This window comes from Pan troglodytes, chromosome 21, assembly GCF_028858775.2.
Source record: "Pan troglodytes isolate AG18354 chromosome 21, NHGRI_mPanTro3-v2.0_pri, whole genome shotgun sequence".
NCBI lineage: Eukaryota > Metazoa > Chordata > Mammalia > Primates > Hominidae > Pan > Pan troglodytes.
In genome coordinates this window covers 68318557-68340688 of record NC_072419.2, presented here as the reverse complement: position 1 = coordinate 68340688, position 22132 = coordinate 68318557, and the positions used below count along the sequence as shown (strand labels likewise).

Sequence of the window (22132 nt, the reverse complement as noted above, 5' to 3'; positions counted from 1 at the left end):
GGCACCCTGGGCCCAGCCAGCATGCTCACTGCTGTCGGCGGAAGCGAGCACAGCCTGATTCTGCACACGCTGGGCCTCAAGGTGTGCGGTGCCTGGAGGACGAGGGCTTGGACGCCCAGCCTGGAGCAGCCTGGCCACGTTCCGACCTTGGACCCAGGCTCCCTGAAAGAGGGAGTCAGTGAAGTCGCATGAGGCTTGTGGGTTTCAGAGATTTTAGAAACCTGAGAAAATTAGAAACCAGGAATGGCTGAGAATATAAGGGAAGGCTTCACGAAGGCAGAAGTGATACCAGGTGCTCAGTGTTTTCAACAGAAGCCTTTCACCTAAAGACGTGGAGAAAAACCCGCCTGAGACCAAGTGCAAGTCATTTCCTGTTTGTTGCATGTTGTGTCTGTCAAATAGACTCGGGCATTTCAGGAAGCTCAGGTGCAGCTGGGCAAGTGAATTGAGTACTGAGAAGAGGTGAAGGAGGCCATCGTATTGTGGAGGTGGTGGGGTACGGAGAGCCTCCTGAATCAGGCCCTGCCACGTGTTTATCCATGAGGTTCCACATCTGTGCTGTGTGGCCCTTGGTGTTGCTTTCGTGGTCACCTGATACATTTTGTGGGGCCAGTTTAAAAAGTAGATAAGACAATTCAACATTATTGGCAACTTAGTAAAGTTTTTGGACGAAATTTGTTTTCAAAAAATTATTACTCTAAGCATGTTAATTGGAAAATTGCAGGCTGTACTGAGGTGTGTGGAGTAGGGCAAGCAAGACCCTTCCCAGCACTGTCCAGCCCATCCTGCGAGTGCGTCCTCTGGCTTCAGGGCTAATTGAAAATGTGCCTCGAGGCACGACAGGCCGCAGTGGGGTGTGACAGTTAAGAAAAAGCCGAAATGGGCACTGCTGGGCAGGGTGAAAACTTTATTAACTGTTGAATGACTGGAAAATCATTTTAATGTTTCAGAGCTGTTTTAAATTATGTGTCTGTCTACGCATGAAAGCGAATCTAAATTAATATTGGGCTTTGGCATGAAAAGGCTGTGGTGTCCTGACTCTGGGTGGTGACGTCTGTGATGCTTGTGATGCTGCTGTGTCGTCCTATCCAGGACACCAGAAACTCAGATTCGTTGCCTGCACTGACCGGGCACTGTGGAGGTGCAGGTGTCCAGTTTCCTGGCGGGCTCGTTGGCGTCCCTGCCTGTGACTCCGCTCCCTGGAGTGCTGCAGAGGCCTCTGCTGCCTCCTCTCCTTGTGCACGTGGCCGCACACCCCTATCGGGGCTCTGGCCCGCTGCGCTGCTCACCTGGCCTCGCAGCGCTGGCATTGTGCGTCTTTCCTCCACCTGGCCAGCTCCTGACACCCACATGGGCAGCTTCACCGTGACCATGCCCCTGCGGCGCACTGTTCTTCCTTCTGGCCCAGCCCTGAGGCTTCCCCTGACCACTGTGGGTTACCTGTGCCTGCCATTCTTTTTTTTGTTTTTTTTGAGACGGAGTCTTGCCGTGTCACCAGGCTGGAGTGCAGTGGCGCGATCTCGGCTCACCGCAAGCTCTGACTCCCGGGTTCAAGCGATTCTCTTGCCTCAGCCTCCCAAGTAGCTGGGATTACAGGCGTGTGCTCCCACGCCCAGCTAATTTTTGTATGTTTAGTAGAGGCGGGGTTTCGTCATGTTGGCCAGGCTGGTCTCGATCTCCTGACCTCGTGATCCGCCCGCCTCGGCCTCCCAGAGTGCTGGGATTACAGGCGTGAGCCACCACTCCCAGCCTGCATTCCCATTCTTTACCAGACTGTCAGCTCCTGGAGGCCAAGAGTCAGGCCTTCCTTACCCCGCCCCACCACGGCAGCCCCAAGTACAGGTGATTGGATGGAGTGTGCATGTATGAGTGTGTGTGTGTGTGTGTGTGTGCGCGCACGCACGCGCGCACGCGGGCACTGGGCCCTGGTGCTGCAGAGCTAGCAGGGCTCCCTTCGAAGGGCTTCTGTGTCAGAGTTTACCAGGAGTCCCACTGTTTACCTTGTTACTCCACTTGCCCACCACCCCCAAGTGGAGATTATCACACAGAGTTGCATGTCTAGGTAGCAAAGCAGTCCTTGCCTCCGAGTTTTATCTTGCAAAATTTCAAACTTAAAAGAATGAGTACAATAAACAGCTATGTACACCTTCCCTAGATGCATGAATTCCTAAGTTTTTTTTGTTTGTTTGTTTGTTTTTTTGAGACAGAGTCTCGCTCTGCCGCCCAGGCTGGAGTGCAGTGGCGCGATCTTGGGTCACTGCAAGCTCTGCCTCCTGGGTTCACGCCATTCTCCTGCCTCAGCCTCCTGAGTAGCTGGGACTACAGGCGCCCACCACCGTGCCCGGCTAATTTTTTGTATTTTTAGTGGAGACGGGTTTTCACTATGTTAGCCAGGATGGTCTCGATCTCCTGACCTCGTGATCCGCCTGCCTTGGCCTCCCAAAGTGCTGGGATTACAGGTGTGAGCCACTGCGCCTGGCCCATGAATTCCTAAGTTTTGAGCAAAGCAGTTTTAACCTGTAGCTGACACAGGGGTTGGTATTTATGGGATGCAAGCCTGTGCCTTTGTTGAGTATCATTGGAGGCTTAGGCAGGTGCTTTATGGCACTCCTGAATGTGAGCTCACTGTCGGGAAGGAGATCTGTGTTGGAGGTCAGGTGGATGCCAGCCTCACTGAAGGCTGCTCACGAGCTTTTTAGAAGCAGCTTTGGGTTGAAGTTTGCAGCAGGGCTCTGCTCCCAGGCTGTGGCTTGACAGACACGCATGTGCACTGTACCTGTTCACGGAGGTGTGTCCATGTGCTAAGAATTTCCTAAAGTGATGGCGCCAGATACAGTCGCCCCGCAGTGTTCTCGGGATGGTTCCAGGGCCCCGTACGCACATACAAGTTCCCTGTGGAACCCAAGCAAGCAAAACGTCAGCCCTCTGTGTACGTGGGTTTCATGTCCTGTCAATGCCGTATCTTCAGTCCTTGCTTGGTTGAAAAAAATCTGCATGTAAGTGGACCCTGGAAGTTTGACCCATGTTTTTCAAAGGTCAACTCTAATATCCTGAAGTATTCTTACCAAAATATCTCAGCCATTTACAGTTAACTTAAAGAGAATTCAATTCAAGGAGGTAGCATTTTTTGGGGGGTATGTTTGAGTTTCCAGAAGCCCTGGTAGGCAAAAAGGCCAGAACCCGTGTGTTGGGTGGGTCTGTCCCTGTTGGTCACTCTGACCGGCCCCCCTTAGCACCTCCAGCATCCCAGAGCAGGTGCGGCTCCTGGCTGTCCGGGCCTCTGCTCAGTGCTTTAGGGAGGCTCAGCTGCAGGAGCAGAGCACGTGTGGGACCCTGCACCATGGAGAGGTGGCTGTGAGCAATCAGATGGCTTAGAAGCTGCTTTTACAACCTGGAAAATGCAATTCAGAATGATACAACTCCTGGCCTGGCTGACTGGTTGCACGACCTAGGCCGCCGAGGTGAGGGGAGAGCAACCCACCCAGCAGGGAACTGAGAGGGGTCAAGGGGCAGGCGGGAGGCTGTTTCTCAGTCACTGTTTCTTTGCCCCGTGCGCATAGAGCGATGTGGGCCATGCCTGCTGTGCCCTCCGTTGTGTGTTCAGGGCTTGGTGATAGTCAGTGTTTCATAAACACCTCTTGAATGAATATGTGATTTAGATGTTTGTAAGGTAAAGTTAATGATTTTTTTTAGGAATCCAATGCAGAAAATTAATTATTTGCCAAGGTTATTTTATGCTGTTCTGAAAATGGATAAATTTGACACAGTTCCAGTAGTATGGTTTTGTGGTTGGCAGGAGAAACGGAGACAGGTAAGGAATTAGCATATACGGTGGGAGAGGATGGGCCTGGGGTAGGCACAGCACACCTGTGCGTTCACTAAACTTTTCTCCAATCTGTTCATTTGCGTGAACTTCAGAGATTTAATCCCTGAGCCCAGGGAGCTTGCGTTGAGAGGGGAGACAGACGTTAGGGAATGACTAAATCACAGAACAGTCACCGAATTGCAACTGTGATAATGCCAAGGGGGAGGAGGGACTGTGTAGGCCGATGCTGAAGGCTGGGTGAAGGTTTTCCAGGGGCCAGTCCCATCAGTCACAGTGCCCGTTTAGGGTTTGCACCTTGCTCTTTTGATGACGCTGCTCGGCTCTCAGGGCTGCGAGGCTGGCTTCTTCCCAAACTTCATTCCACTCCAGGTTTCTGCACTGGGCCCTGAGAACCACATCTGGCCATCACTACAGATGCACTTTGCAGTGTCTCTGCATTTTGAGGTGAAAGACAGTCTTTAAACTTCAGGGTGAACTTCTCACTCGGAGTTTGGTGTATTGTTGCCATTTCTTTTGTGTTGATTTGCACGTAGCTCTTTTGTACACAGGCACGAGGGTAAGCATTCCTGTTGAGTCGCAGAGGAATTAACGAGTGAAACAAATCATGAGTAGAAGTCTCCACGGGTTGGTGTTTTAACTTTGCTCTAAGGTGAGCAACTGCGTATTTGTGAAATTTGGCCAAATGATGGGGGGATGCTGAGTTGGCTGACTGCTGTGCAGACCACCTAAGGTATCAGGATAAATCCTAGAATCAGAGCCCAGGGGAGAGTGTTGGGCCCAGCTCTCCACTCACGGGGCGGCAGCAAGCCGTGGGTGGGTTGGTGGAGGCCCCATTTCTGCCTGCGGAGCAGAGCTGCTGATCCTTCAGGAGAGGCTGCTCTTTCCTGTGCCGAGTGTGGCCTGCTGGATTCGTGTTTCTGCGGAGCCTGGCTTTCCAGAGGGTGTGGAGGGTGCGCGCAGTCTGTCCACCTGCGGCTTTGTGGAGATGGGGGCTGGAGCCAGCTCCCACAGAGCTGGTACTTTGTGGCCTGCTCCTCAGGCCTGACCACGGTTCCTTCTGCGTCATTTTGGGGGATCCCTTTTCCATCAAAGGAGCTAGCTTGGTGTTATTTTTCAGAGACTTGAGCACGCACTTTCATTCAGAGGCTGGGAGCTGAGGACCCCTGCAGCTGTTTCATGCTCCGAGCTACTCAGTGAGATACTCTGTTAAAAAGGCAGCGTGGTGGAGGGTGTGATCGCTTGGGGTGCCATCGACAGCACACTCACGTCCCTGTGTTGCTCACGGGGTCAGGTAGAGTAAAACTCATTGAACGTGGCCTGGTTTTTGTGTGTGGTGGTGAACAGAGTTGTTAATACGACTCTCGGGCAGCTCCTAGTGTTCTTAAGAGGCAGGACTGGTGGGGGAAGGTCGTGCGCTAGCTGTGAACTTGGCAGTTATTTTCACTCGGGAAGGATGTTGGGAAGAAGAGGATTAGAACTGTGCTTTCCATTATTTTTTGCGGGGAGGGTTGTACCTTTTTCTTGCTCTCTAAGGGCTATCTGCGTGTGTTTTAAGAGCTTTATTGGGGTGTGATCCACAGCAATAAACTGAGCACATTTAAAGTGACTGGTGAGTTTCGACAAATGTGCATGCATGTGGAGCCATCACCCCAGGGTCAGAATGGTGAACCCTACCCCCAGCACGGCCTCTGCCTCTCTCTAGCCCTCCTTCCTGTCCCTCCCACACCCCTTGTCCCATCTGCTTTCTGTCACTGCAGGGGAGTCTGTGTGTTTTAGAATTTTATATAAATGCAGTCAGACAGCGTATTAGTCTGTTCTTACATTGCTATAAAAAAATACCCAAGGCTGGGTGACTTATAAAGGAAAGAGGTTGAATCGACTCACAGTTCCACATGACTGGGGACAATCATGGCAGAAGGCGAAGGGGAAGCAAGTACCTTCTTCACATGGCGGCAGGAGAGACAGGAGGGCAGAGGAAACTGCCATTTATGAAGCCACCAGATGTCGTGAGAACTCACTCGCTATCATGAGAACCGCCTGGGGGAAGCCGTCCCCATGATCCAGTCACTTCCCTCCCTCCACACGTGGGGATTACAGTTGGAAATGAGGTTTGGTGGGGACACAGAGCCAAGCCATATCACATGGTGTGTACTCTCTCTTTTCTGGCTTCAACTCGGTGTGATTATTTGAGAGTCATCCGTGCTGTATCAGTAGTTCATCCCATTTTATTTGAGTGCTTTTCCATTATAGATACACCAGAAATCGTTTATGCTTTCATCCTTTGGTGTACTTTGGAGTTGCTTCCAATTTATGGCTATCAGAAATAAAACTGCTTGGAATGACTCATGTACAAGCCTTTGTAAGGCCACACACTTGCCTTTCGCTTGCTTAAACACCTCAGGTGGAATGGCAGGTCCTACATGAGGAGTATGTTTAACTTTCTACAAAACTGCAGGGCTGTTGTCAGAGAGGCTCCCACCAGTGGTGCCCAGGAGCTCTGGTTGCTCCACATCCTGGAGAGCACCTGATCTTTTTAGTTTTAGCTATTTTATTGAGTGTGTAGTGGTGTCGCTTTAAGGATTTAATTTACGTCTCCCTAATGACTAATGATGTTGGGGCTCTCTCCGTGTGCTCATTTGCATCCGTCTGCCACCTTTGGCGAAGGGTCTATTCAATTGCCCACTTTTTGTTTTTTGAGACGCGGAGTCTCTCAGTGTTGCCTCACTGTAAGCTCCACCTCCTGGGTTCACGCGATTCTCGTGCCTCAGCCTCCCAAGTAGCTAGGACTAGAGGTGTGCACCACCACGCCCTGCTCATTTTTTGTTTTTTTAGTAGAGATGGGGTTTCGCCATGTTGGCCAAGCTGGTCTCGAACTCCTGACCTCAAGTGATCTGTCCTCCTCGGCCTCCCAAAGTGCTGGGATTACAGGCATGAGCCACCACGCCCAGCCTGGGTTATTTTCTTACTGAGTTTTGAGGATTCTGCATATATTCTGGCTCCAAGCCCTTTATTAGATGGATGCTTTCTAAAGAGTCTGTCCGTTCTGTGCCTTGTCTTCTCATTCTCTAGCAGTGTCTGCTGAAAAGCCGAAGTTTAACATTTTTATGAAGTCCAGTTTATCCTTTTGTTCTTTTATGCATTTCGTTTCTGATGTTGTTTCTAAAATTTCTTTGCCTAACCCTGGGTCAGAGAAATGTTCTCCTGTTTTCTTCTGGAAGTTTTAGGTTTTACATTTAGGTCTGGATCCATTTTGAGTTGATGTTGGTACACACTATGGGGTGTCGGTCCAGGGGTTTGCCTGTGTCTGTCCAGTTGTTCCAGCATGTGAGAAGCCCGTCCTCACCACTGAATTGCCTTTGTCCATCCGTGTGTGGGCCTGCTTGTGGACTCTGCACGGCCGTGTTGATCTGTTTAACTTTGCACCAACACTGTGCTGTCCTGGTTACTGGAGCTTTTTTTAGACGGGGATCTCACTGTGCCACCCAGGTTGGAGTGTAGTGGGGTGATCTAGGCTCACTGCAGTCTCTCTGTCCCGGGCTCAAGCAGTCTTCCCACCTCAGCCTCCTGAGTAGCTGGGACCACAGGCGTGCCCACACCGTCTAATTTTTGTATTTTTAGTAGAGATGGGACTTCACCATGTTTCCCAGGCTGGTCTTGAACTCCTGACCTCAGGCGATCCGCCTGCCTTGGCCTCCCAGAGTGCTGGGATTACAGGTGTGAGCCCAGCCCTGAGATTACTGGAGCTTTCTTTTTCTTTCTTTCTTTTTTTTTTTTTTTTTTTTTTGAGATGGAGTCTTGCTCTGTTGCCCAGGCTGGAGTGCAGTGGCATGGTCTCGGCTCACTGCAACCTCCACCTCCCGGCTTCAAGCGATTCTCCTGCCTCAGCCTGGCGAGTAGCTGGGATTACAGGTGTGCGCCACCACGCCCAGCTAATTTTTGTATTTTTAGTAGAGACAAGGTTTCACCATGTTGGCCAGGCTGGTCTCGAACTCCTGAGCCCAAGCAGTCTCCCCGCCTCGGCCTTCCGAAGTGCTGAGCTTTCTAGTGCATCTTGAGATCAGCTCGTGTCAGCTCTCTGACTTTTTCTGGTTTGTTTGGTTTGAGAGGGAGTCTCATTCTGTTACCCAGGCTGGAGTGCAGTGGTGTGCTCTTGGCTCACTGCAACCTTCGCCTCTCTGGTTCAAGCGATTCTCGTGCCTCAGCCTCCACTACAGGGGTGCACCACCATGCCCAACTAATTTTTTGTGTTTTTAGTAGAGACAGGGTTTCACCATGTTGGCCTGGCTGGTCTCGAACTCCTGGGCTCAAATGATCTGCCCGCCTTGGCCTCCTGAAGTGCTGGGATGACAGGCGTGAGCCACTGCGGCCAGCCTGACCTTTTTTTTACAGTTGTGTTGGTTACTCTAAGACTTTTGCATTTCTGTATGAATTTCAGAATCACCTTGTCAGTTTCTACACAGGAGGCTGCTGGGACTTTGGGATGCATTGCTTCTGCAGATCAGTTTGGGAAGAGTTGACATCTTAACTATCTTGAGCCTCCTGACCCATGAACACAGTGCACGTCCCTTCACTTGCTCGCATTTTTGTTTTAATCAGCATTTTGTAGTTTTAGGGGAGGATGAATCAAAGTTCATGATTTTACAATAGTATCTGCAATGTGCGGGGGGGCTGCAAGTGCTGGACCAGGAGCTGCGTCAGAAGTTTAATCTTTAGCAAAATATTCGGGTTACAGTGGTGTTAGCGCCTGCGCCGGGCAGCACATGTTCCCCTGTGCTGCCTTGCTCCGGCCCTTATGCCTGCCAAACCCCGAGAGGTGGGAGAGAACACTTGCTTTAGCCAGAACAGGTTAGAAGGAAGATGAGGCCGTGCATCTGTCACAGCACAGCACCCGCTTAGAGAGAAAGCCAGCCTGTGTAAGGAGCGCACGCTGGATTCTGGAGGGGCCCTTTCCACATCTGGGCCGTCACCACGTGTGTCCTGTCCACCACTGGTCCCGGCTGGTAGCATGGAGAGGGTTCGAATGTCCTAGTTACAGAGGGAAGTGGGCCTGCAAACCCTCAGGCTTCAGACCACCCCTTTCCACTGCAGGGAAACACCACTTTTGCTCATCTCTTTGGCCCTTTTGGTAGCTTATTCCTTGAGGACCATGCTCCTCTCTGCTGGGGATGAGGCTGCCTGCTGGTGGCTCTGTTTGTGTTTTCTGGGCCTTCCAGAGGGGCTGCCTTTATTCTGCAGCCAGCCCTGACCCTTCCCACCTCTCCATGCTTGGGTGAAGAGTGAGGCCCAGGGCAGCTGACTGACAGCACAGCTGTCCTCTGCGTTTTCCTGGACAGAAACCATCGCAGGCCCACCCACCTCCTGACTGCACAGGTCTCCACGGCGCAGACACTTTCGTGATACCATTATAAATACAGCTGGGAAAGGGAGGGAGAGATTTTCTTAGATTTGTGTCCCCACGGGTCCATCCTGGGGTGTTCTTGCCCCTCTAAGACCTTGGCGGGCCTGGAGGGCCCGCTCCGCCTCTGACGCTGTCCGCCGCTGGCCGCTCTGTGCCTGAGTTTCGGAGCGCCCTCCCGGGCTTTGGACCTGCCCTGCTCCCCAAGGATGCAGTCACTCACAGAGCGGCCACTGCACACAGTGCCTCTCTGTCGCCGTCTGAGGTGCCGGCTGCCTTTTTTTTTTCTTTTTTTAAATATTTAAAAATGTAAAACTTTAAGTGAGACTCTGTTTCAAAAAAAAAAGTATAGAACTTTAATCATATGCCTGTTTTGAAGAGCAGAGCTTTCAGTGAGAAACAAACTCTGCTGGCCCACCCACCCCCTTTTAACTGCCTCTCAGAGGGGACCACTTTGAAAACGTGTATCCACATGGCCCTGCCTGTACAGCCACCTCCTGAGGTTGCCGAGTGAGTGTCAGCTAGCGACCGTCTGGCTGCCCAGCCGCAGTCCGCAGAGCCCCGGCCCAGCCCATGCAGCCCTGGCCGACTCCGCGTTGGGCGCGCACGGCCCTTGGCTGTGAACACGCTGTTTGAGTCGAGCCAAGTGCTGTGCTGCTTCTGCTCCCTGTGCAGGCAGCTGTGTCTCAGCAGCTAGAAGTGCTGCGGGTTCCCAGGTGCTTACTGCCCTGTGGCCAGCCCCAGCGCCCTGGCCCTCTGGACCCTGTGCCTGGCCATGCCTGTTCCTCCCTTCTGCTTCATCCTTGAGAGTCCCCTTGTTTCCTTTGGGTTCAGTCCCATGTTTCCTGGATCCTGTCTTTTGTTTTCTTCACTTATTCCCTTGTTTAAGTGGCTTCTCCCTTCTTACAGAATATACGTTTTTTGAGACCTAGTGTGTCTGAAATGCCTTTTTTTGCTTCTGAGCCTTGGTGGGTGGTTTGGCCTGGCGTTGAGTTCCAGGTGAAAGGTAATTTCCCAGGGGGTTTTGAAGGTGCTGGCCATCTCTTCCCGTTTCTGTGGAGCTCTCAGGGCTGCTGAGCTCTCCTTCCCTGTACTGTGGCTGGGATCTGTGTTTTTCCCCTGGAAACACGGGGAAGGTCTTTCCTTCCCAGTGGTCTGGCTTCTGTGGTGAGGCTGGTGTGCGCCTCCTTCCTCATGTTCACGCTGGCTCCAGCAACTGTTCTCCTTTCTGTCCTCCTAGAATTTCTGTTGATCACCTGTTGTGTTTTCTGGAATGCTCCTTCACATTTTCTCATCTGTTCTTCCAAGTTTCCACTCTCTTTTTCTATACTGTATTCAGGGGGAATGCCTCGGTGCTGTCATCTGGTCATCCCAGGAATTTTTAATTTGACTGTCGTATTGGATAATCTTTGTGATTTTGAAGAGGGTTTCTTGCTTATTTTGATCAGTTCACTGCTTTGGTGTCTGTCTGGGTTGATGCTGGGCCTTCCTCAGGTGGCTGGTGGTCCCTGGCTGTTTGCCCATCTGGTGGAGGGGCTGGTATTGAGCTGCGACATGACGGTGAGATGGGACAGAAGTCCTAACAAAGCTTCCCATTACCAGACACCCAGAAAGGCTGGGGAAGTTGGATAAATGTTCTTTTAAATGAAGAGTTTAGCGTTCTAGAAGATAGGGAAAACCAGCAGGGCTCAGACGTGGAGCTGGACAGCAGCTGAGGGTTGGGACCTTGTGTCCCCGTGGGCTGGCAGGGGCGACTGTTCAGCGCCTGGCTCCGTGCCCCTGATGCTTGTGCCAGAGAGTCCTGTAGCCTCAGGAGGAGAGCTGGGGCTGAGAGCCCCTCAGGACCAGAAAGAGCCCCCCCACCGGCAGAGGGCACAGCGGTGCCTGCAGCCTGTCCTGTGCGTTGGGAGGGAGGAAATGCCCCTCTGAGAATCCACAGGGGCCTGTCGTCCTGGGCTGGGGCTGGGGCTGGTGCCATGCTCCGGAGTGACTTGCATAGCAGGACGGTCACAGCCCTGGGTTTGGCAGAGGTGAACATGGACCCCTGTGGAGGGATGTGTCCTGACCTGGGCTACACAGGAGAGCCACAGACAGAGCCAAGCCAGGGCGGGTGGTGCAGGGCCAAGAGGTAGCCGGGGCTGGGCCTCAGGAGGCCAGGGCGGAGTCCACAGCCCCAGGCCCAGGGCCGGGGTTTGTGCTGAGAGTGCGGGGCGGCCTGCGGCACCCGGCAAAGGCATTTCCCCCACAGGTGGGGGTTCCCAGGGTGCAGGTGCCCGTGTGGTTGTGGCACAGCTTCGCATGCTCTACATTTTGGCTTCAAGTACCGTAAAAGTGTTACCTACAAAAGGAATCAGGAAAACTGTCGTGTGGGGTAAGAACCCTGGTGTTTCTCCTCAGGGAGGGTGGGATTCACTCACACTGTGGGAATCAGTGGCGGCATGCTGAGCTGGGGACGTGGGTCCCTGGAAGGCTCTGGGGGAGGCACTGGTCACCACTGGCCACTGGCCAGGCTTTGGAGGAGTGCACGCTGCTCCTTCCCCAGGGAGGCGTCTGGTGGCCACTGCTGGCTCTGCATTGCCCGCCTCAAGCAGTGTGGCCTTGAACCGCTGGGAGAGTGGAGAGTTTCACACTGTTTCAGTTTCAAAACCTACATTTTCACCATAATGAAAAATAGAAAATAGCTTAAATCTTCACCAGAAGGAAATTATAAACACAATTTGGATGAAATAGTATGTAGCCACGGACAGTTAGGTTTCTGAAGAATGTTTACTGCCATGGGAAGTGCGCCCGGGGAGCGGGCAGGGAACGGGGGAGCCGGCAGGGAACTCGGGCGGGTGGCCCCCGTGGTCCTTACGGCTTCCAAGTGCACGGTGCACACTGGGTGGCACCTGAGCTGTGCCAGCCAGGAGAGGGGCTTCAGGAGGTTTCCATTGTTCTTGTACTTCTCTGCACTTCTTAAATTTTCTGTGAAGAACACTTCTTTCTGTGGTAAGGAAGATATTAGGACAATTAGAAAAGGAAGCCCCAGTGCGGTTCTGTTAGCTGGACCCTGACACATTGTGGTGGTTGTATGTGCACATTGGCTGGTGTGGGGTTTTGGCTGTGCCGTGAAGGAGTCTCCAGGAAGGTGGGGTGGGGCAGAGAGAGGGGCTGTGAGCTGGGGAGGTTGCGGGGGGAGGCGGCGGTGGCCACGGTGGCCCGGTCAGGAGGCAGGGTCCCAGGCCCCAGCTTCCTGACCTTAACTGTTAATGACCTTCAGGGCTATGCCCCATCCCGTCACCACCTGGAATGGCCCATCTTGGTTGGACGAGGATGCTGAGGGTCTTTGGGATGGATGTCGTGTTTCTTGTTGCAGGTTTGACTGCTTCCTCCCTGACTGGAGGGCTGGCTGCGTGGAGCCGGTTGTGCCTCTGTATCCGAGAGCCCTGCTCCCTGTCATCCTTGGCTCCTCTCTGCATTCCTCACAAAGACCTGGGTGGGGACGCGGCCAGTGTCCCACGTGGCTCTCTCTGGGGAGCTCTCAGACAGAACCCTCCGCCCTGGCCTTGGGGTCCCATCTGTGGGGCGGGGTGGGGGCCACACCTGCCACGTGTACCCTGCTGCAGGTGCAGAGAGAGGAGTAGAGGCAGGAGGGGCGGCTGCCTTTCGTAGGTCAGGTGCCGCCCGTAACCACGGTTGATTACTCTTAAATTAGTTATGTCTTGAGACGGAGTTGCACTTCTTTGCCTTGGCGTGAATAGATGCTGCTGGATTATTTGTCCGTAAACAGAGCTCACAGGACCCAGAACTGTGAGAACATCTCGGAAACATGGCGTGGATGCAGCCGTTGGTGTTCTGAGTGTCCTCAGATCATCACACAGTGTCTGACTTTGCTTTTTGGTACAGTCAGGCTGTGATACAATAACCAGGGAGGCGGACAAGAAAGTCCCCAGTGACAGCGCCTCTTATGTGCTGTTTGTTGGAAGCAAACCTCAGTTCGGCTTAGGAGACGTGGCCACTCGCGCTTGGTTCACAGATATTTTCAATGCCTCCAGAAGCTACGTTGTACCTGCCTGAAGTCACATGGTCACTTCTTGTGGGACGTTTGATTCCTTCTCCAACTTTTTTCCTGACCACAAGGGACACTGGGCCCGACCACAGGGCACATTTCACAGTGACCCATGGCTGTTTCCCTACACTTCTGTGATGTCCAGAATGCCACTTTTATTTTGTTAGAATTTTAACCACATTGCTATTTTGTTAATACTTTTTTTTTTGAACGTATTCCTTTAAATATATCTGGATACTTTTTTTTTTTGAGGTGGACTCTTGCTCTGTCGTCCAGGCTGGAGTGCAGTGGTGCAATCTCGGCTCACTGCAACCTCCGCCTCCCAGGTTCAAGCGATTCTGCCTCAGCCTCCGAAGTAGCTGGATTACAGGCATGCGCCACCACACCTGGCTAATTTTTTGGATGCAATTTTTTTAAATTATTATTTTAATTTTTTGAGACGGAGTCTCGCTCTGTCGCCCAGACTGGAGTGCAGCGGCACGATCTCAGCTCACTGCAAGCTCTGCCTCCCAGGTTCATGCCATTCTCCTGCCTCAGCCTCCCAAGTAGCTGGGACTACAGGGGCCCGCCACCATGCCTGGCTAATTTTTTTTTTTTTTTGTATTTTTAGTAGAGATGGGGTTTCACCGTGTTAGCCAGGATGGTCTCTATCTCCTGACCTCGTGATCTACCTGCCTTGGCCTCCCAAAGTGCTGGGATTACAGGCGTGAGCCACCGTGCCTGGCCTTGGATGCAATTTTTTAAAGCACAAAGCTCCTGATAATTAAAGTCTCTTCACTCACTATGAGATTGTCAGGTTTGACGTTGGGTGTGGAGGCACTGGGATGGACACTGAAGCCTCCTTTGTCCTGTTTCCGTCCCATTCCCATGTGTGCACTTAAGTCTGCGTCCATTATTGGCTTCTCAGAATTCCTTAAAAACATTTTTTTTTTTGTTTTTAGGAGATGGGGTCTCACTCTGTGGTCCAGGCTGGAGTGTGATGATGCGATGGTAGCCCACTGCAGCTTCCAACTCCTGGACTCAGATGATCCTCCCACCCTAGCCTCCCAAGTAGCTGGAACTACAGGTGTGCCACCACGCCTGGCTAATTAAAAAAAAATTTTTTTTTGCAAAGATGGGGTCTCACTATATTGCCCAGTCTGGTCTTGAACCAGCCTCAAGTGATCCCTCCATCTTGGCCTCCTAAAGTGCTGGATTTCAGGTGTGAGCCACCACACTCACCCTGGCTTCTCAGAATTCTTGAGGAGGAGGAGCAGGTGTCTCCGAATGCAGTGAATGAAGTGTTGGGTTTGAGGACATTGTATTAGCGTTCTCTAAAGGGACAGAACTAATAGGAGAGATGAATCTATGAAGGGGAGTTTATTAGGAGAATTGACTCTCAGGATCACAAGGTGAAGTCCCTCAATAGGCTGTGTGCACCTGAGGAGCCCGGAAGCCAGTCTGAGTCCCCAGATCTCAAAAGTAGGGAAGCCGACAGTGCAGCCTTCAGTCTGTGGCCGAAGGCCTGAGAACCCCTGGCAAACCACTGGTGTAAGGCCAGGAGTCTAAAAGCTGAAGAACTTGGAGTCTGAAGTTCCAGGGCAGGAAGCATCCAGCTCTGGAGAAAGATGGAGGCCGGAGGACTCAGCCAGTCTAGTCCTTCCACGTTCCTCTGCCTGCTTTATTCTAGCCACGCTGGCAGCTGATCAGATGGTGCCCAGCCACATTGACGCTGGGTCTGCCTCTTCCAGTCCGCTGACTCAAATGTTAACCTTCTTTGGCAACACCCTCACAAACACACCCAGGAGCAGTACTTTGCATTCTTCAATCATGTTGACACTCCATAATAACCACATACATGGGGGTATTTACCAGGTGTCTTGTTTTGGGGTCCCCAGGCCCCGAGTGTGCTTGGGTGAGAGTGGAACTCTCCCTCGTTACGCGCAGCAGCTCTGGCGGCCACATGGCTGATGAGTGCCCGCCTGGCTTTGAAGCCTGTCCTTGGGCACTGTGGGCACAGACTCGGAGACGGAGCCTTGGAGGCCTTTCCTGTTACTTCGTTCCCGAGCTCCAGGCTTGGAGATTCCAGCAGGTTATTTGCTGCAGCTGGGTGTTTGGTTTTTGTTTGATTTCAGCATGGTTTATTTTGAAAGGGGCGTTTTGGGGGGAAGTTTTCTTAATGGGCATAAATGTGGCTTTTTGGATCAAGAATTTTAGATGTTAGCCCAGGAGAGGCATCACCATTATTCTTGATACCATGCTGAGTTTCGAAAGAGCTGGAGCCGACAGCCCTGAGAGTGCCCCAGCGTCATAGCGCAGGAAGAAGAAGCCCCACGCTCATTTGTCATCATGACCAACAGGAGGTTTTCAGGCCTTACTTCATCTTTTTCGAGGTTATCGTTTCCCATTCTCCGTAAAGGGGAGGAAGGAGAGGCTGGGAAACGCAGTGGCCGCCCCCTGTGCCCCGTGGCTTGGCCAGTGTGTGATGGGTGGTGGGGACGGCCGGTGGCGGTGCCTCATTGCACGTGTGTTTAGTTTCTCAGCTCCTTGGTGCTGGGCTGTCTGCCGAGGCTTCACTCGGGAAAGAGTGCAGTGTTTATAGCCCTGCTCCCACGGCCGCATCCCCACCTGTCATGGGAAGTTAAATTTAAAAGTTGGACAACTGTGTTGCTGTTTCTAATGGAATTTATGATATAACTGGTTGCTGTTTTTTGAAGCTAACATTAATGCCAAACCTGAATGGCAGGATTTGCTTTCCTGCGGTTTAGCTCAAGAACCATGACGGGCAAATGGTTCTCCTGTCCTAAGGGTTGCGTCGCATCTGCGCCTGTGTGGTGGTTGTCAGGGCAGTGTGGGGGCAGCACTGCCCCGCCTCCCGAGAGGAGGGTTCTGGTGAGGAGCCTCGTGGCCCACCCTCCCTCTGTTGGGTCTGGGTGTCACAGGACAGCAGGCTGGGAGACCCTGGAGTGTGGGCCGTAGACATGGTTGTGCCCTCTAGGCCCAGCCCAGCTGACGTGGCCCTGGCACAGGCAGGAGGTGGGGGCAAGGAGACTGGCATGTCTGTGGGGTGTGTGGGCCGGTTGGGGGCATGGGGGCACGTGGTGTGGCCGGTGGAAGCCATTGCTACACTGCCTTGCTGTCCAGCTCATTCATAAAAGGAAGGCTCAGGTGCCATTTTTTTTCCATGGCCTTTTAACAACCTTTACAGTTTTTTTGTCTTGTATACCATCTTGACTCACAAGTGTGTTTCGAGTTTGGGGGATTCGTGTGTTTAAGACTTGATTTCCTTTGTTTCCTTCTCACAGCTGTCAGCTTCCCCTGGGTCGGGCCAGGGCCTCCTCATGGCTCTGGGGTGGTTGCGTTCCTGACGCCAGGTCTCCTTTGTCTGCAGGAATGGTCCTCGTCCGAAGTGAGAATGGGCAGTTGTTAATGATTCCTCAGCAGGCCTTGGCCCAGATGCAGGCGCAGGCCCATGCCCAGCCTCAGACCACCATGGCGCCTCGCCCTGCCACCCCCACAAGTGCCCCTCCCGTCCAGATCTCCACCGTACAGGTGAGTGCACGTGTGCCCTGGAGTGCGAACCCCTTCCCTGCCCAGCCCCTCTCCCCACGCATGCTGGGGAAACCTGCAAGGGCCAGGCACAGCCATGGGAGCGAGGACTGGGAAGTGTGGGCGGCGTCCCAGTCCCATCCGTCCCATCTAGGATGGGCCCGGGACGGCGCTGCTCTCCTGTCCTTCTCTCGGTGGCAGGGCCGTGCCTGTCTCAGAGACACCAGCTCCCGCAGCCCACTGCAGGGCCGGCCGAGTGGGGTCAAAGTGAGCAGTCCAGGGTTGGCCGCTCCGGCCCCTTCCCTTCTCTCCCTGTGGCTTCACCTTCCTGTGCCTGTCCCCTCATCTGCAAAGTAGAGATGGTGCTAGGACTCCACTGGCAGGACCGCCACCAGCGCCGCATGGAGACTCTTAAGGCACCAAGAGTCCTGGAGCCGCTGTGTGCGAGTGGGGTTGGCTGCTGCTGTTAGGGGGCGCAAGAGGGACGGACACACACACACACACACACACTGGCTGCTGCTGTTAGGGGGCGCAAGAGGGACGGACACACACACACACACACACACACACACACACACACACACACACACACACACACACACACACACCCGCCCCCCCGCATCTGCCTTCAGGGCCGAAGCTCCCGACTCCTGAGCTGTGGTAGGGAGCACGGATTCTGACTTGGAGGGCAGAGTGCCCAGGACTCGCCTCTCCCGGCGTGTGTCTGTGTCTGACCCCATGACTGTCACCTGCACGTGCCCGCACGCTGCGTGTTCCTGCTCCGTCTCCTGCCGTGTTTCCCTGGCACTGTGACGCTGCTGCTCTGAATGACCTGGCAGGTTTGTGAAGACTGGAATGACTTGATCAGCATCCTTCTCCTGCTACGTGAGCTGCGTACCCTCTGGAGTTGTGCCTCTGTCCCATAGACAGGGACGTGGACGGACGTGCCGGAGGCTGCCAGAGACCACCCAGATCTGAAGTAGCACAGAACGGTGTCCTCAAGTCTGCAGCATCTGTCTGCTGAGTGGGACACCGTGGAAGACACTCGTGGCTTCACTTGCACTGTGGGCATCCCATTGCAGTCTGCCATCTGCTCTTTCCATGTCAGTCTCTCTCCGACAAACTTCATGGGCTCAGGACTTGTGGCGTCCCTCTGTCCTGGGCAGCCACCTTCCTTCCCCTCTCTGGCACTGACTGGCCATCTGGCCTAGGGGCGGCCACCTCCCTACCCCTTTGCGACACTGACTGGCCGTCTGCCTTTGCACCCTTTTTAGTGATTGTTAACGAGGTCACAAGCCAGCAGCACGAGGATTGATTTCTAGATACCTGTGTTCTTCAGAGATGACCTTTTGTAGACTCTGTTAAGAAGCCTAATGATATGTTTATTGTAGTATAGGAAAATGTTTGTCATACACTTGTTCTTTGGTAAGAAAACTTTAGAATTACAGTGGCTTCATTGCAGATCACGGATAAGCCTGGGACCCACTTGGATATACTAGTTACATATGGAAGGAATAATTTCTGTGTACCTGGGGGTGGGAATTCCTTTTACTTGCGCTCGTTTTAGGTGACTCTGCTTATTTTTCAGGCACCTGGAACACCTATCATTGCACGGCAGGTGACCCCAACTACCATAATTAAGCAAGTGTCTCAGGCCCAGACAACGGTGCAGCCCAGTGCAACCCTGCAGCGCTCGCCCGGCGTCCAGGTGAGAGGGCAGGCGGCGGATCTGTTGAGGCTGCAGGGGCCACGAAGTGTGATTTCTTTGATGCAGAGATCAGGCCTTAGGAGTTTTTTTTTTTTTTACTGGATACTACGTCAAATCTGGGGAGGAAGGTTCTCTGTGAAGAAAGTGCTTTTTCTTTGACCACCAACATGGGATAAGTCAGGATTTCTTTTTTTTTTTTTTAGTCACACAGAATTTAACACCAGCAGCACTGTTCAAGCTTTCCACCATGTTGGAAGCATTAAAACTATGTCCTTACTAGTACTTGATCATAAGGGCATGTCTGAAGCAGAATCAGCCTGCGGTGAGGACAGTGTGTGTGTGCACATGTGGCCTTGTGTGTAACTTGAGGACGGCAGCTGTCGCTAAGGTGAATGTGGCCGAGGCGTCGCTCTCACTGTTGCAGGCACATGGACCGTAATTTTCACCGCACCCTGGGAAGCAGGTGACATCACTCCTTTCATCTCGTGGTGCGGCGCTTACACTGAGGCAAGGGAGGTTCTGGGACTCACTCCCGGCCATGCCACCTGCACGGTGCCTGCCATGCCACGCTGCCACCTGCCTCTCACATCCCTTGTCTGTGGTGAGAGCATAGTTCTAGAAGGGTTCTGTATCCACCCTGGTGGCCGCTGGTTTCTAGAACAGCGTTTTCATCTGCAGAGAGGAGCGTGTCCCAGAGCAGGTGCTGGCCCCTCTCCTAGTGGTGCTGATGCTCCTGACAGCTCAGCCTTTGGCCTGCAGATCCCAGAAGGGTTTGTGTGCAGGCCAGGCTGTTCTGGAAGGGGTGGCGGAGGTGTGTGGAGGGGAAGGGGCTGGCCGGTCAGACGCACCTGGTGAGGGAAGCAGCTTTCTCTGGGCAGTCAGCAGGAAGCAGCTGGGAGAAAAATGGTTCAGGGGTTTTTCTTGGTCACCTGGTGTCTGTGAGCGTCTGTGGATGCGTAGGTCTCTATGGTGTTGGTCGCTGCTGGTGAAGCACCTGCCATGAGCCAGGCAGTGGGCCTGGACGCTCTGCCGAGAGATCCAGAGTCCTTGCCTCAGTGCCACAGGCCCTGTTCCCATTGCTCAGTGGTGAAATGGAGGCTGAGCCCCAGGGGGTGTGGACTCCAGGGGCAGCTCCCCCCGCAACCCCGGCTCTTCTACCCTCACTGGGTCATGTCCTGGCTGGCTGCAGCTGCAGTGGGTGAAAGTGGGTGGAAGGGCGGTTCAGTACCAGGGAGACGTGTGCTGGCCTTTGGTGCAGGCCCCGCCCTTGGTGTTTTCCCTGAAGGAGCTTGCTCAGTCCTGTGCTCTGATTGGTGCGTCTGGATTTTTGGTTACAGTGACTTTTCTGAGAAGGTAGTTGGAGCTTATGGTTAAGTTTTTGCATTATACTTAGTGGCAGACACAATCTGGATATCATCTGAGTGAAATATGTGTTCTTAGGAGTGGAAGTAAGTGTGAGGAGTCAGTTTTGATGGGAAAGAAGACTCCCAAAAGATGAGGTGGGTCCTGGGTACTCCCGGGGTCCAGAAGCAGCAGCTTGGTGTGTCCTTTTACGTTTTCTTCACTGGAGGTTTTTATTTGATGTTTTTCAGTTAAAAAAAAAAATCCATGCTTATTGTTACAAGTGAAAAGATACACAGACTTAGAAACAGTCCCTCCACCCTGCTGCCTCCTCACAGCCCATCCGCACCCCTCTGGAAGCGGGGCTGGTTCAGAGTTGCTTCCCGCGTGCTGGCGGGGCTGCACCCACTGGGAGAGAGCTCGCTGCTCCGGAGCCATTCTCAGGCTTACACTGCCCCCTGCTTTCAGAAGTTGCAAAGGAGTGTTTAAAAAATTGGAGAGAGAAAATGTTGACTGCTAGATTTATACATTGGGAAAGTACTAGTTTAAAATATTAGTAAACATTTGCATTCTGATTATTCATGTAGAATGGAAATGTTAGGAATCGAGTATGGGCCACTGAGTTGTCTGAGCTACCTTTTGGCGTCTGGCTGTTCATTTGCTTAGCAAAGCAGCCCCTCCTTTCTGACAGTTTGACACTGATGACCCATCCTCCATTGCTCGAATCTGCTCTGAAAACTCCCCTCTGTGGGAGGCTTCTTGTTGACACTCACTTTTGGGGAGTAAAGAAAGGTGGGTTTGGGTGATTGCAGGGACCTGGGGACCCTCCCCTGTGGGAGGCTGCGGCTGTGGAGCCCTGACCGCCCTGTAGCCAGCCTCTGCACCTGGGAGGATGGAGCTTTCAGGAGCCGTTCTTCTGTTTGTTGTTTTGATTTCTGAGAGATGGGGATCTGGGTTGCCTGTTAGGATTATTTACTCTGGTCTCTATGTGACTTTTTCCATGGACTTCTGAGGACTGGGGTCTCTGCAGTGCCTGGCTTTGTGAATGTCCGTTTTTGATGCAGGTGCAAATCATGCCTTCCTCATGCGCTCAGGACTGCGATCGTCAGGGCACAGGGCAGGCCTCCCAGCAGCACTCCCGTGTCCAGCGGGCTGGCAGGTGGCCGGGGTCCTTGGCTTCCTGGGCGTCCTGGCCACTGCAGGGAGGCTTGTTTTCTTTTGCTGGGTGTGAGGCTGGTCTCCCCCTCGTCAGCTGGTGGCGTGAGATGCCCTTACCTTGTGTTTTTGGATTCTTGTAGCCTCAGCTCGTTCTGGGTGGCGCTGCCCAGACGGCTTCACTTGGGACGGCGACAGCTGTTCAGACGGGGACTCCTCAGCGCACGGTACCAGGGGCGACCACCACTTCCTCAGCTGCCACGGTAAGAGCCACTCCTTTCCGTGCCTTCAAAGACGGTCAGGCCTGTGGCGCAGGTCAGAAAATGCAGCCTTGAGACCTCAGGCCGGCTTCTGTCCCAGACCGCTCGCTGCTTGCTTCACAAAGCAGTGAACAGTCTGGGGCCCACGTGAGCACGTGGGGCTCTGCTGCTGTGCTGCGTGAGGTGGGCCCCGAGGGCCTCAGACTGCAGAAGTCTGCAAACAGCAAAAGCCCAAACACCTGCCTTTGAAAAAGTCACTGGTGCACTGTCGCGTTGTGTGTAAAACAGCAGCGCCACCCGTTTGTACACACTCGTAGTGTCGGCCTGTATCGATACACATCTTTAAAACAGAAAAGTCACTGGTGAACTGTCGTGTTCAGTGTGTAAAACAGCAGCGCCACCTGTTTGTACACACTCACAGTGTCAGCCTGTATCGATAGACATCTTTAAACAGTGGGCCCCACTTGACGCCTTTTTGGTGTTTCTTTGCTGCGTACTTTTCGTTGCTTTAGTGACCGCATCCTATTTGGTTCCTTCTGTGTCCGTTTGGATTGGCATAGGTTGTCCTTATGGTCAGCAACATTGTAGCAGGCATCTTCACAGAGTCTCTTTTCACTTTTTTAATTATTTGCATAGCTGCATTCCTAGATGTGGCCTTGCGGGGCTGAGGGAGATGCTGACTTCGGTGGCCATGTGACTGATGTGGCTGGCCTGCCCCTCAGAGCACGGCCCAGGGTTCCAAGAGGTGGTGCGTTTTCTTGAAAGAAGTTTAGAGAAGAAATATATGTATCTTTTGTACATATGCATATTTTAGTAACCAAAGGCTGTGACAAAAATCTGCCTTTTAAGATTTTTCACTTATATCTTTTTA

At 52.9% G+C, this 22132-nt stretch overlaps 1 protein-coding gene across 2 annotated transcripts in view; it reads left to right on the top strand.

The window, feature by feature from the left end:
• Positions 1-22132, top strand: part of TAF4 (TATA-box binding protein associated factor 4) — a 93025-nt gene that overhangs the window by 35159 nt on the left and 35734 nt on the right. For both annotated transcript variants that reach the window (XM_054674643.2, XM_514759.8), the window contains 3 exons: positions 16640-16800; positions 18386-18505; positions 21145-21264. In XM_054674643.2, coding sequence (XP_054530618.1) covers positions 16640-16800; positions 18386-18505; positions 21145-21264 — 401 coding nt within the window. The remainder of the gene's footprint in view (positions 1-16639; positions 16801-18385; positions 18506-21144; positions 21265-22132) is intronic.